The 15,197-nt window shown below is 48.0% G+C and overlaps 1 protein-coding gene across 2 annotated transcripts in view; it reads left to right on the top strand.

The window, feature by feature from the left end:
* The window catches only part of ARID3A (AT-rich interaction domain 3A), an 86,949-nt gene that overhangs the window by 56,895 nt on the left and 14,857 nt on the right, over nt 1–15,197 (top strand). For both annotated transcript variants that reach the window (XM_029613446.1, XM_029613447.1), the window contains exons 5-6: nt 13,551–13,734; nt 14,698–14,948. In XM_029613446.1, the coding sequence (XP_029469306.1) occupies nt 13,551–13,734; nt 14,698–14,948 (435 nt within the window). The remainder of the gene's footprint in view (nt 1–13,550; nt 13,735–14,697; nt 14,949–15,197) is intronic.

Raw genomic sequence — 15,197 nt, 5'->3', positions numbered from 1 at the left:
AGAGGATGGTACCATCCTCCACACACCCACGGACATTCAACAACGTTTCCAAAGGTTTCTACGGTGACTGTACGCTGCAGACTCTAATATTCATGTGGATAGTACAACATCTTACCTCGACAATATCCAGTTGACTCGAATCACGGAGGAGGAGAGCTATTTTTTGAGGCAGAAATTTCCCCTATGGAAATTCAACAAGCAGTTAGCGAGCTCAAGAGCTAACAAGGGCTCCGGGACTTGATGGGTATACGGGTTCTTTCTATAAGAAGTTTCGGGAACAGTTAGCTCCACGCCTCATGGTGGCGTATAATGCCCTCCAGGAAGGTGATTCATTTGCACCCAGTGCAAATGTGGCAGGAATTACTATTTTAGCAAAGCCAAAGCCGTGATCCTATGGAATGTGGGTCATACCGGCCCATCTCTTTAATTAACGTTGACCTTAACATACTAGCAAAATTTTATCGACCTGCCTTAATCATGTGATGGCGAAACTGACCCACCCAGATCAAGCAGGATTTATACCTGGACGAAAAGCCGCAGATAATGTCAGGAAAACTGTTGAACCTATTGTGGTGGGCTAAACAGCACACCCCTGCAGTATTATTTGCTGTGGACACGGAAAAGGCCTTTGACACGGTCCCACTGTCCTTTTCTTTTTCAAAACCTTGACGAAAAATGAATTTTGGACCCAAATTTTGTAGCTGGTTGGCTAAATTATGAGAGGCCGGCGACCCATGTCAAAGTTAATGGGGTATATTCAGACCCCTTCCCCATCTGTAGAGGCACTTGACAAGGTGGCCCGTTGTCGCCTTTGCTGTTTGCGTTATTTTTAGAACCATTCACTACCAGTGTTAGAAATGATCCTCACCGTTGCCGGCATACAGGTAGGGGAAGTAGATTATAAAATGTCCTTGTTTGCAGACGACGTGCTATTTACGCTATCGAAGCCTCAAACCTCTTTAGAAAGGGTGGTTGAGTTTGCTGGGAGCCTTTAGCTCAGTGTCTGGATTCAAGCTGAATCTGGAAGAAATCGGAAGTGCTCAATATTTCATTGCCCCTTGACCAGCTTGCGGACTTGAAACAAATTCCCATTTAAATGGGCAAAGACACACATTAAAATACCTGGACATATTACTCAGCAATTAGTTAGATGACCTGTACCAATTGAATTATATTCCTTTGGGCAGCCAGGATCTTTAAAAGATCTAGATACTTGGATGAATTATTCGATTGTGTGAACAGGGAGTATTACCACAATCAAAATAAATGTTATCCCTAAATTCAGTTATTTATTTCAGTCATTACAAATTCACATTCCTACAAGCGATTTTAAAAGGGCTGGCAGAAGAGGCTATTCGCCTTTATATGGAAGAGGAGGCCTCCGAGGGTAGCTCAATCTGTGCTATTCATTCATAAACTAAAGGGGGGGTATGGGGATCCCTAATCTCCAGGGGTAGTATGCCGCAGCACAGCTTAGTGCTATTATAGCATGGCATAAGGTGAGGGAACCACCAAGATGGGTTGCCATTGAACAGGTGGTGTTGGGAAATATGCCTATTCGGGCTCTTCTTTGGCAACCACAGGAGACGTGGAGGGGTCCAAGGGACATTGACTTTAACCCTTACAAAACTACACTTCGGTTTGGGTCACCGGTGGAAACATGCCATCACTGGAGTGAAAAATTACTTTCAGAGCTACTCATCTATTTTACAATAGAATTTCTCTCCTGGATGGGATACCGTGTCGTATGGGGAATGGAAATCTCGGGCCTCGTGGGTCAGCTATGGGGACGGGACAGCCTTTTGCCCTACCCCAGCTTAGGGACACATTTCAACTTCAACACTCTCACCCTTATCCATACTACCAAATAAGCAACTTTATCCATCAGGAAGCTATCATGAGGGAGTTGTCCAAGGGCAAAGGTACAGTTTGAAGTATGGTGTGAGGCAGCGGACAGGATCACGGGCGGCCTCTCTCCAAGATCTATGGTATCCTTCAGACCACAAGCACCGATAATATGAAATATATTCAAGCATGGGAACAGGATTTGAACAGGTCTTTCACCAAGGAAGAATGGGAACTGATATTCTTAATACCAAGGGCTGTTCTGTGTCTGCTAACCTCACAGAGAATGGTTTAAAAGTATTGTTTCGCTGGCACTTCACACCCTTTAAGGCTCTACCGAGCGAAACTTTAGCTCTATTGATTTGTGCTGGAAGGGGTGTGGCTTATCGGGAACTTTTTTTACATATGTGGTGGACATGTCCTAACGTAAGCAGATTGTGGAGAGAGATTTCTAACATTATGTAAGCTATTGTGGGGCAATCCATCATTTTGACTCCTGAATGCGCGTTACTAAATGTTCCCATGGTGAGCAATAGATACACTAATGTGTTATTCACCCAGAGATGTTGGGCACTCGATGTGTTTTTGGCAGCCATGTGGAAACAGGCGCAAGTACCATCTGTGGAGGTGGTACTCCACAAATTGGACAATATGTGTATTTTGTATCAGATGACGGCACAAAAACATTTATAATTTGCCATGTTTCAACCAAGTATGGTCACCGTACCGTGATTGGAGATGGAGTGATTTGAATATGCAGATGACAATCCAAGGATGGACAAAAAAGACACTCGGCCATAGTTATTTCCAGTAAACCTCTCTTACAGTTTATTTGATCATTCATTGCAATATCCATGTATATACGCTGCGACGATTGTTAATCGTGATCAGCCTTCTGAACCTGTTATGTTTTAATGGTGTTTACTTGTAACATGCCTAATAAAAACTTTAATTTAAAAAGAAACGAGAAAGTGATGATGATGGGGAAGTGGTTGGTGTTCACTAATGAAGTGAACTTTGTGCCAGGTGTGCCATGAAACAGAAAAGGTTGGGAACCACTGCAATAGAGGCATATTTTTGTTCACAGTGGAGAAGCCTTTCCTTTCTCTGCTCTGACTAACTCTTTTTGTGCCATTCTTACCCCACCTTCCAGAGAGTTCCTGTAATATAGTAAACGACAGCAAATAAAGAGGAAAACTGCCCATTCAGTTTGCCCAGTTGAGATTCTTCCATTTAGGGTAGATGAGCCTAGAGATTCCTACACCAGTCTACTCTTCCCACCCATCTAACCATGTCTTCTACCCGACCTCTCAACCCGATTCCTACCACTGCTCTCTGTATCTTCCTTGAGCATGTCCAAAATCCGTTGGTAGGCCATTTGGCTTTGTTCTCGTCACCCTTGCTTCTTTTAAGACCAATACTTAATTCAACAGTCAGGGACCCCTTTCTACATCTTATTATCAAGTTTTGTAATAATCCCCACAGCCCCCAAGGTTAGTGAGGCTGTTTTATCCATGATTCATCCATACAGGTCACCCCAGCCTTCTTGGAAGCCTGATATTGTTGCACCACTGCTGTTTAGAGTTTGTAATACCTGCTCTGTGCAGGTTATCCCAATGCTGAGGGTTGTAATTGCCACCCACTGGAAAAACAGGCCTTCCTGTTCATTACCCAAATCAGTCCAGACAAGTGGGTTTTGCATCCCTACCAGCAGAAGGAGGCAAGAGAACAAAAACTTTGAGGCACTGCTACGTATCAGAGTGCCACCTGCACTCCCTCAGTTTTTCTCTGTCTCCAGCAGATGGTAGAATGTGCAAACCTGCAGTCTGACTTGAAAAAAAAAAAGAAGAGAGAATTTAGAGATTGGACTGAGGCTCCCTGAGGGTCGTTCTGTGGACCATCCCTCAGGGGGAACCAGGGAATTAGTAACCCCTGTCTGTAGCCCACTGCTTCTGGAGGCCCTGATAGCCAGGGGGATTGCTCCCCTCGTTGCTTCTGAGGTCTCCTCCCTCAAGCCATCAACCCCAGCCAGGGAAATATTCTTAGCTGGGTTTTTTTTTTTTTTGTTGATTTTTATTAAGTAACAAAAAAAATTAGGAAAAGCCAAGAGCTTCAGTCATGGCGGCTTGGCGGCAGTGTGCTTTCGACAGCGGGGGCTGTTGGTGCCGATCGGATTGGAGGAGGTTTCTCGCACACCAGCTGTGCGACTTGACTTGCCGACCACATGTGCTGCCTGTTCTTTGTGACCATGTGTGCAGCCTGCCCTCTTTGATCAGCTTGTGCCTCCTGGGGAATGGCGCCAAAACCGTGCGTGGCAACGTGTAGGGCGTGCAGCCTCTGGTCTGCAATGCACGCTCCCTTTCTACTGGCAGCGTGTAAGGGGAGGAAACCTCCTCGGGCGCAGCTGGTGAAAGGAGGTCTTCAGGGGCCACGGCTGCAGTCCCGGGGGGGGGGGGGGGAGGTGTCAAATTTGATAGCTGGGTCAGCGGAGGATTGTAGTTGGAGGTCCGCAGCCACCAAGGAGGCCAAGATATTCCCCTTCCCACTTCTCTCTGCTTGTGGGTCAGGTGTCTGCGGAGGATCAAGAATGGAGGAGGGGCTCTGATGGTAGCCTACCCGATCAGAGTGCTGAGGATCCAGAGGAGTTTTCTCTCCGGAGTTTGTCCTGCTCCTGCACAGGCCTTTCTAGTGCGAAAGGGAAGCAGGGAGGAATCGTCCCAGAGAGAAGCCCCCATGTTGATTGGTTAGGAGGCTGAAGGTGGTGCCTTCAGAAGGCATCTGGGAATCTTTTAAGGCACCTGGGTCTCAGTAACTCAGGGGCTGAGAGTGATCCCAGGGATTTAGGTGATTCTGATAACTTGCAGGGAGATCCTGCAGACCTGGATGTGGGTGTGATGTGGACCCGAATGCTGATTTCTGATGTGAATAAGGATGACTCTGATTCAGATGAGATACTGTGACAGAGGGAGATAACCCTAGAGTGGTCTGACTATTCAAGAAGGAGGAGTTGCATCTCCTCATTCCCCATGTTTTGGAGGAGTTGGGGGTGAAGGTGGCTCTGGAGGAGTCTGATAATGAAGGGGTGAATCCGGTCCCGGATGGCCTGCGTGGACCCCCCTAGTGCCTTCCCACTACCTAAGAAGATTCATTAGCTGGGAAACTGGGAATGGGACTTCCCGGAAGCGGGCTTGAAGGTCAGTCGCACAATGGCAAAGCTGACCTGCAGAAGGAAGAGACTCTGGATCTCCTAAGAGTTCCTAAGGTGGATGCGGTTGTGTCTGCCATTACTAAAAACACGATTTCGGTGGCGGGTTCAGCCGCTCTGAAGGATGTTCAGAACCGTAAATTGGAGATTCAGTTGAAATGGATATTTGAGGTTTCTGCTTAAGCCTGAGGGCAAGCGATTTGTGGCAGTATGATGCAGAGGGCCTGTTTGTGCTGGGTTCAGAAGGCTCGGGAACAGGCTTCAATTGAGACATTTAGCACCATGTAGTCTGAGCATCTGGAAGCTGGAGTGGCTTATGTGGCAGATACTTACGTGGAGGATTTGGATCAGTTGCTGAAGACTTTGGGGGAGTTAAAAGGAAATAAGGTGCCTGAAGATAGGGTGGCAAGAAGGTTTTCCTCCCTGGTCCATTTTCGGGATACACAGTGGTTCCATTCAAGCAAGACTTCCTCAGCTTCGGGCCTGAAGCAGTCTTTGGGTAGACAGCAGCCCTTTTGTGGTGCCCGCAGATTCTGCAGGGATGTCACCGGTCAAGGGACCGGAGGAGGAAAGTCAACACAATGAAGCCAGATGTGCCCATCGCTCCATGGAAGCGATAGGAGGCAGGTTGTCCCGCTTTTATGAGAAATGGGCCACGGATCAGTGTGTCCTGAAGGTGGTAAAAGAAGGCTATGTGTTAGAATTTTCACACCCTGTCAGGGAGGCCTTTCTAGAGTCCCACTTCTTGTCTTGAAGCAAATGGGAAGCAGTAAAGGGGACTCTACAGAGATTCGAGTTTAGATGCCATAGTTCCTGTCCCTTTGGCTGAACAGGGACAGGGGAGGTACTCCTTTTATTTTGTAGTTCCCATTCTGGATTTGCAAAAGGTAAATGTAGCCTTGCAGGTTCCGCATTTTCGGATGGAGACATTGCGCAGTTATAACAGCTGTCTGCGGAGGCGAGTTCTTAGCATCACTGGACCTGGAAGAGGCCTACCTCCATATTCCCATTCAAAGGGACCATCAGAATTTTCTATGGTTCATGGTGCTGGGCCAGCGTCTTCAGTTTTGGGTGCTCCCCTTCGGTTTAGCCATGGTGCCCTGAACCTTCACGAAAGTGATGGTGGTGGTAGCGGCAGCCTTGAGGCGAGAGGGGATTTTAGTCCATCCATATCTGGACAATTCCTTTGGGCAAAGACTGAGGAGGAGTGTAGTCAATCCTTCCAGCGACTGATGCAGATTGAGTTCCCTGGGTTGGGAGATAAATGTGGCAAAGATTCATCGGGAGCCGACCCAATCAGAGCGTGATTCGATACCCAGACTCCTGACCACAGACAGAGTGTCGAAGTTGCAGGCGCAAGTGAAGCATCTTCCAGTGTTGAAGGTCTGGGATTATTTGCGGGTCCTGGGCTCCATGGCTTCCACATTGGATTTGGTTTTGTGGGCCTTTGCAGAAGGCGCTGTTGTCCAGGTGGAATCTGTTGTCGGAGTATCACCTATCTTTGCCTCTTCAGGGAGAATCCAGGCCCAGTCTCTCATGGTGGTTCTCCCATCACAACTTGGAGAAGGGAGTGGATCTAGAGGCCCCAGATTGGGTAGTAGCGACCATAGACACCAGCCTCAAGTGTTGGGGAGGTGGTAGTGTGTCAGGAGAGGTCTTCCCAAGGTCTTTGGTCATCAGCAGCGGTGACCTAGTCGATCAATCGCCTGGAGATGAGGGCGGTGCGCAGGGCTCTGAAGGCCTTTCTTCCGTGGGAGAATCTTCTCAGACAATGTGACAGTGGTGATATACATCAATTGTCAAGGAGGGATGAAGTCATAGGGTGGCTCTGGAGGCTGAGCAGTTTGTTTTGGGCGGAACTTCATCTTGAGGGAGTAGCAGCGTCTCACGTCACGGGCGTGGACAATGTGCAAACAGACTTCCTGAGCAGACAGCAGCTAGACCCCAGGGAATGGGAGTTATCCCCGGAGCCTGAGATTGCCTATATGCTAGGTGGGGCTTTCCCCAGTTGGATCTAATGGCAACAAGGGCCAACGCGAAGGTGACAAGATTCTTCAGTTGCAGAAGAGAAGTTGGGGCAGAAGGGCTAGATGCTGTAGTTTGCCCTTGGCCGACTGGAATTCTCCTGTACATGTTTCCTCCTTGGCCATTCATCAGTCGAGTCTTGCGGCACGTAGAGGCGCATCCATGGAAGATGGTTCTGGTGGTGCCGGAGTGGCCATGTCGGCCGTGGTTCGCGGATCTGGCGTGTCCCGTTATAGATGGACCCCTCAGGTTGGCTCGCCTGGCAGGGTTACTTTGGCAAGGTCCCATTTTTTTTTTTTTGGATCGGGAGGATTGCTTTTGTCTTGAAGCTTGGCTTTTGAGAGGCTGCAGTTGCGCTTGAGGGGATAGTTGGAGACAGTCATTTCCACTTTGCTCCAGGCTAGGAGGCCGCCTACCTCTTTCTTAGGCCACGCACACTCTACGTCACGTACACGCAGGCGCGAGCGCCAAGCATGCCGGGGCTCCGCGGTGCTTCCGTTGCCAGCCCGCCGCGCCAGAGGTGCCCCGGAGCTCGCGCCCGCTGAGGCTTGTCGCTTTCCCAGCTCTCATCCCCCAAGCTTCGCCGAGCCCAGCGGCGCCCCTCCCCCCCAAAGTGCAGGGCTCAGAGTGCGGTAGCAGGCTGGAGCCGCCCGGACGCCGCGGGGTTGCGGCCGCTTCCTTTTCTTCCTCCCGTGGCAGAGACATGCTGGTGCTTTTGTAATGTCCTCTGAACAAGACAAGGACCCCATCGGCCTGAAGAGAGCTCGAGGTGGTGATGGTGAATTGGATGGGTCAGGAGGATCAAGCATGCGTTTGGGAAGCCCTGGTAAGAAGAAGCGTGAGTCGAATACACAGAAGTATGAAGTGCCACTCAGTTTCTCCTGTGCTGAGCAAGATGGTGGAAAATGAGGACTGGGAATTACGCCGGGGTGTCCAAGTAGAAGGTTCGGTACCAGAGATGAGGAGCCTGGGCCAGTCCCAAATTCTGCAGGGCCAAGACAAAATTCTGTATTTATAGAATTGGAATGAAAATCAGTAAAAGTAGAATGATAGTTTTTAGAAAACCCAGTGGTGGTTTTTGTTTTTTTTTGAGAAAATCATTTTTAACTGAAAATGAAGCCCTATCCACGGCTTCCCTTTACCATTAATAGTTCTGCTTATAACTTGGGATGTTTCAGCTCCCTTGATGCCAGACTGCCATACATGCAATTTCTCAAGCATCTCAAATGGCATCAATACTTGCATTTTAAGGTTAGAAAAATGCTCTTTGAGATGTGAATAACTGAGTAACATGGGCTAAGTGTCACTGCTATAAATGGTATTAAAATTTTTTTGAATCAGGGTTGCCCGACTGTAGACAAAGGTCCAGTGGGAAAAGAAATCTTTCTATAGGAATGTTTTTATCTGTTTAGGTACACTGACGCTCTCAGTAGAGATAGTCATCAGTCACAGATAAAATATCTGAACATGTCTGCTGATTTACTCTTAAATTAATAAAGATTTTAAATTTCATTTAAAATCTATGTAAAAATTGTAGACCTTGCCTCATAAATCCAGTCTCTTCAAACTTGTTGTAGGGTACAGTGTAAGGGGCGGGCTTGGTGTATGGAGTAACCATTTGTAGTAGAAGTAAATATAGGGCAAATTGGTGATGGTAAAAAAAAGGTACGGCAATTGCTGCTTCCATGTTAGAAAACTCCTCTCTGTGTGTATAGGGAAAAGCCTGGCAAGGATCTCTTCGGTGCACCCAAGGGCATCACTTTATTACAATGTACCTTTGAAAAAGAGCTGATCTTTTGCAGCAAGATGCTCTCTGACCGCTGGGAAGCCCATGGAGGAGGTATTTCCAGGAGCATGTGGCTCCTTCAGAGGTTCTGCGGAGAGCTGAGAATCTCTGCCAGAACGGAAGCCCAGACTTTGTCTTAGTCTGTACCAATCATTGGATCTCGGAGAAAACAGCTTGTAATATTAAAGTTCTTTTCCTAGATTTAGGGTGCATATTGTATTTTAGTATCCAACCTCCAGGAAGCATTTCAAGTTTGTTTTTTTGAGTCTGGAAAGTTCAAAAATGTCTCTAAGAAATAAATTTCTCTTGGTTCAAATCACTTTTTTTTTTTTTTTTTTTTTTTTTTTAACTGGCTGGCTTTGTTTGCACATTTAGAGACACGACTTCATTAAAAAGAAACTGACCAGTTTAGCCTCTTGCAACCGTTCAGATCCATGTTTTTGAATAATGAAAGTGAGTTTGAAATCATTCTCATACGTACTGTAACCAAAAGTGGTATCTGTAGGTATAGGATTCCTGGGAGTTGATGAACCAATGAAACCCAATTGGTGTCCTGTCACATTAGGGTGACTAATGCATGGGGATTTTTAAAATGGCAAACATCAGGATCTGGAAGGTGTTTGAGTCTTGGTCTCTGCAGCACCTGAACCCCTTAACTGTGGGCATTCCTCCCATGTTGGCCTTTAAGGGCTGGCTTATAGCTCACTCTGTGTTCAGGTTTCACCCTTGGGTTGCCTTAAGGGCGGGGGGTGGGGGAAGTCTTTTTATCCTCCCATCCAGATGTTGTGTGATTTCTGAAAGGAGTCAAGCATTTACTGCCTCCGGTAAGGAAGTTTTATGTCCAGATTTGGAACCTCAGCCTGGTACTGCAGGTGCTCTGTGGGGCTCCTTTTCAGCCCTTAAGAGGTGCGTAGTTGAAGGATCTCTGAAGGCTGTTTGTTTTTCTGGTGGATTTCAGAGCTGCAGGCCCTATCTTGCAGGGATCCTCTTCTGCGTATCGATAATGACAGGGTGGTGATGTTGTGAATGGTTCCCTCCGTTTTTGTTTTTTTTTATCAAAGATGGTTTCCACCTTTCATTTGAATCAAACAGTGGAACTTCCGGCTTTTCCAGAGTGGGTTAAGGAGTCTCCGCAGTAGAGGGAACTTCATCTTTTGGATGTTTGCAGGACCCTGTTGTGTTATCTTAAGGTCACTAATAGTTTCTGGCGGTCAGATCACCTCTTTGTGTTCAGGGGTGTGAAGAAAGGACATAAAGCCTCAAAAGCTACAGTCTCTTGTCAGTTGAAGGGAACCATTTCCTTCGCTTATAATTGTAAAGGTCGGAAGGTTCCGGTAGACTTGCGAGCATTTTTTTTACAAGGGCGCAGATAGCCTCCTGGGCTGAGGATCGTTTGGTGTCTCTGCAGAAGGTATGTAGGGCAGCAGCATGGTCAACGCTTCATACTTTCACCCAGCATTACCGATTGGCTGTTCGGGCGCAGGAAGATGCGACCTTTGGTATGTTCTGCGCGCGGGTCTTTCGGGTTCCCGCCCAAACTAGAGGTGCTCGGGTACATCCCACTTGTCTGGACTGATCTGGGTATGAACAGGAAAGGAAGATTGGTTTTTACCTGCTAATTTTTATTCCTGTAATACCACAGATCAGTCCTTGTTTTGCTGCCGAAAGACTGAATGTCCTGGTATTAATTGCAGAAAGTTTACAAACTGTAAGTTGATGAGTTTTTTGAGTTATGTGGTTATCAGTGTTGTTTTTTTGTTTTTTTTTCTGGAATTATGGGAGGCTCTAGGTCAGGATGGGGGTCCCAAACCTGAGTTTCATGTTCACCCTGAAAAAGGGGGATGGTCTCTACTCTTTAGCTTGGGTACGGGTCAGTTCTGAGGGGACTGCAGGTAGCGCACTCGGGGGTAGATTTTCAAAGGGTTAGGCATGTAAGATATGTGAGCAAACCCTGCAAATGTACCCCACCCAGCCTATTTTGCATAGGCTCGGCGGCGCTTGCAAGCCCCAGGGCTTCGAAAAAGGGGCGGTCCGGGGGCGGGGCTGTGTGCCTGGGGCGCGTGGTGGCGGTCCGGGGGCGGGGCCTATGTCGGGGCATGGTGCGCCCACCTGCAGAGGCAGGCGTAACTCTGTGAAATAAGGCAAGGGGGGGATTTAGGTAGGGCTGGGGGGTGGGTTAGATAGGGGAAGGGAGGGAAAGGTGGGGGGGGGGAGGTGAAAAAAAGTTCCCTCCGAGGCCGCTCTGATTTCGGAGCGGCCTCTGAGGGAACTGGGAAAGCCACCGGGGCTCCCCTAGGGCTCAGCGCGCGCAAGGTGCACAAATGTGCACCCCCTTGTGTGCGCCGACCCCGGATTTTATAACAAGCGCGCGGCGGCTCACGCATGTTATAAAATCGGGTGTACATTTGTGCGCGCCGGGTAGCGAGCACGAATGTACCCCACGCGCGTAAAATTTAAAATCGGCCCCCTCGGTTATGTAGCAGTGCCTCAAAGTTTTGTTCTCTGCCTCCATCTGCTGTTAGGGATGCATAAACCCACTTGTCTGGACTGTTCTGTGGTATTACAGGAATGAAAATTAGCAGGTAACAACCGGTTTTCCTTTAGCTGCCCTGACCAGAACCCTTAGTATGGAGACCATTGTAGCTTCCTGATTGCCACCGGGACGTAAATGCACTTAGGATCTTGTATTCAGCCTGCATCCGATAGGCCCAACATGGAGAAACCCTTTGGTTCGCACATCTGTCTTATTAGTAAGTAGAGCAGTGCAAGTGTTTGGCGTTGCTGTATGCACTATGAAGAGGTTGGGGTGAGGCAGCATTAGAAGGAAGATGGGGGTGGGAAGTGGTAGTTTTTTTTGGGGGGGAGCAGTAGGAAGAAGATGGAGTAGGATGTAGGGGGGTTAGGAAATGAAGATGATGCAGTTGAAAAAATGTGGATGGGTATTGGAATATAGACAGGAGGAGGATGGAGAGAGCAATAGGAAGTGGGTGGGGTGGGAGGTGGGTTGTTGGGGGGGGGGGGGCACTAGAATAGGGTGTGGGGAAAAGCAGGAGAGGAGAGGATGGGGACGAGGCAGAGGTGCACTAGGAAAAGGCTGGTGGTGGTGGGAGGTTGGGTTGGGGGCCTGTTGCTGATCATTCAGAGCATTAGAAATGCTGTGCTGGCTCAGACCAACGGGCCGTGGACCCCAGCATCCTGTTTCTGACAGTGGCCAGGTCAGGTCACTTGGAAGAACCCGGCAGATATCTATCGGGGAAGATTCATTCCCTGCCGCTGGCTGTCAGATGTAAAAGGTGTCTATCTCCACGTCTGCCTGACTAAGATCTGTCAATCGCCCTGTCCTCCAGAAACTTATCAAAGTCTTTTTCTAAACCCACATCCTCTGGACATAATCTTGACCACATCCTCCATTGACAAACCGCCCAGGTGGGGAGTTGGAAGGAATACTTCAGCAAAGCATGGTTTTTTGTTTTTTTTTGGAGGTGGAAACTGACTCTGTAGTGCTATACTCCTCGTCAAACTATTGCGGCAAAGGGTGAAAAAAAATCTTTCTGCTAACCTTTGAGTAGCTAGAACTAAGCTATGGGGATTCATCCCCAGCACTACTGAGTCCAACCAAAAAGCCTTCATGGACGTGAATGAAATTTCACACTAAAATGTTTCCCACTTACCAACTGATGTTAAAACAAAAACATTGTAAAATTTAAAAAGTGGTAAATCTAAGGTTTCATTGGAAACAACCCTGCTGCTTTCAGAGGCAAAGATCCTCCTCCTTCCGGGGTGCCCCAAAAGTATCCAGCAGGGGTTTCTGCCTCTGCCGTGCCGCCTTTTGCCACTGCATGCGACGTTTTCAGAGTGGAGAGCTGTTAAGGGGGCAGCGTTCGCGTGCCCGTATTATTGCAATGTTCATGTGGGTGGCTTTCCTTGAATGATTTACGGTGCACCTCCCATTTTTTATGGGCAATGGAATGGGGTAAAACACCGAAGGGTGCATATTCAGTTACTGTCTGGATAGCAACCGCACTGTTGAATATAGCTGGCTCTCTCTTAAAACTAGCTGGCTGACTTTTTAGGACAGCTTTTTGGCACAACCAGACTTAGTTTGGATAAATTATATGGCTAATGTAACTCGTTCCTGAAACACTCCTAACTTGTCTGGCTAATTTTATCCTGATAATAAGACATCTGGCTAAAAGTTAACCAGATAAATACCCAAATATTCATTTAGCTGGAAATGAATTATCTGGCTAAATGCTTCTGAATATGGACCTCTGAGTGTATGTTTGAAAATCCAAGTGTATGTGTAATTTAACTCCCCTGACCTAAACGCACCACTGGGAGCACCACTTTCTTATCCAGCTAAAAGTGTGCACGTTGTGGAAGCCGACATACTTGTATACTTTGAGCCACTTTGAGGGCAATCTGGCTGGATTACAAAACAATTATCCACCTGGATCGTTTCTGAAAATTGTCCTCTAGTTTTAACTGTGTCACTATAAGCGCTAAAATGATCAGCTTCACTTTTCCGATCCGTACTCTGCACTTGGGGATTTTCCTGACCTCTCACATAGCTGAGCAGGACCCTTTGCATGTCAGAGGAGAGCAGATGCTCACCCCTCACCTGTTCTTATCATTTCTGATGCATCCTGCCTTTTCCCAGAGCTGAGTCTAGCCCTCTTCTCTCCACAGGGACCCCAGTGAACCGGATTCCTATCATGGCTAAGCAAGTGTTGGACCTGTATATGCTGTATGTGCTGGTCACAGAGAAGGGGGGTCTGGTGGAAGTGATAAACAAAAAACTCTGGAGGGAAATCACCAAGGGACTCAACCTGCCTACCTCGATCACCAGCGCGGCCTTTACCCTTCGCACTCAGTAGGTACCTCAGTCGCTGGTGAGGCCTTTACCCTTCCATGCTCAGTAGGTGCCACAGTCCCTGGCACGACCTTTACTCTCCGTGCTCAGTAGGTTCCTTGGATACTGATGGGACCTTTACCCTCCACGCTCGGTAGGTACTGCCAGTGACGATGGTGCAGCGTTTTCCCTGTGCACTTTGTAACATACCTCTGTCACCAGCATTGTCTTTACTATTTGCACTCACTTAGATGCTTTGGTCACTAATGCAGCCTTTACTCTCCATACTCAGTAGGTGCCTCTAGTCACTGGCATGGCCTTTACCCTCTTCTGTTGGTAGATGCCTTGGTCACTGATGGGGCCTGATACTTAGGTGGGAGCATTGTGGATATTTGTACTGAAATTGGTAGGGGAAGAAGGCTGGTAAAAAGTTTTCTCTTAACTGACTAGATCAAGACTTCAATGAATATTGATTCAGATTTTGGAATGAGCTGTATAGCATAATGGGAACTGCAGACTGTTAGCCCCCTCAGGCTGCTAATAGTGCACAGTGACAGTGTTGGTTGGCGACCATATTGCTCCATTTTCTCTGCTTACGTTACCTGGTGCCACAAGCAGCATTCCATAGTGCTGCCAGCAGAGCATACCTGCCTTGCTTGACCACAGGAAAAATCTGCTTGCAGCCAGACCACTAATGTGTGACTTACAAGGATGTCTCCCCATGCTGCTCTGCTCCATGTGCTCAAGAGCCCTGGTTGCGGGCTGTGGCTTTTATGACCTGGGAGTTGAGAGCAGTGTTCATATTGGGGAACGCCCCGAGAATGGAAACAGAGAGCCAGGGAGCTGCCAGCCGTAGCAGCACAGATTTTCTGCATGTGGACAGCGGCTTCGTGAGTTTTTTTGGATTGTAGAAATGAAGCCTACAAAGGCCTGTGTGGCCGCATCTGCGTTGGACTAACAGGTCATATTTTTCTCGTTTGGCAGATACATGAAGTACCTGTACCCTTACGAATGTGAGAAAAGAGGGTTGAGCAACCCCAACGAGCTGCAGGCTGCCATCGATAGTAACAGGAGAGAGGGGCGCAGGCAAGGCTTCGGAGGATCTCTTTTCACCTACTCCCCCAGCGGGGCTCCCAGCATGCTCTCATCCCCCAAGCTACAAGGGCCGACGCTGGGGCTGACTGCGGCTGCCACAAACGGAAGTCCCCTTTCATCTGGACAGAAAATAAAGAAAGGTAACATGAGCCTGGGCCTAGAGGAGGAGGGAGGGAGCAGTACCTGACAAAGGCTTAACGCCACAGATTAAAAGGAGGGGCAATTTTGGGGATGTTCCTGTATTTGTCCCTCCTCAGGCCTTCAGACATTCTCATGAGCACTAAATGTTTGTTGAGATGCCAGGGTTGGTGCCAACTCTCTTTCTACACTGTGCTGATGCTTAAAGGGCAGGAGGTGAAATGGTTAATGAGACACCTTTTGCCAATGGC

This window comes from Rhinatrema bivittatum, chromosome 8, assembly GCF_901001135.1.
Source record: "Rhinatrema bivittatum chromosome 8, aRhiBiv1.1, whole genome shotgun sequence".
In the NCBI taxonomy this organism is placed as follows: domain Eukaryota; kingdom Metazoa; phylum Chordata; class Amphibia; order Gymnophiona; family Rhinatrematidae; genus Rhinatrema; species Rhinatrema bivittatum.
Note: the sequence above shows the minus strand (reverse complement) of the source record. Positions and strands in the feature narration are given on the sequence as shown.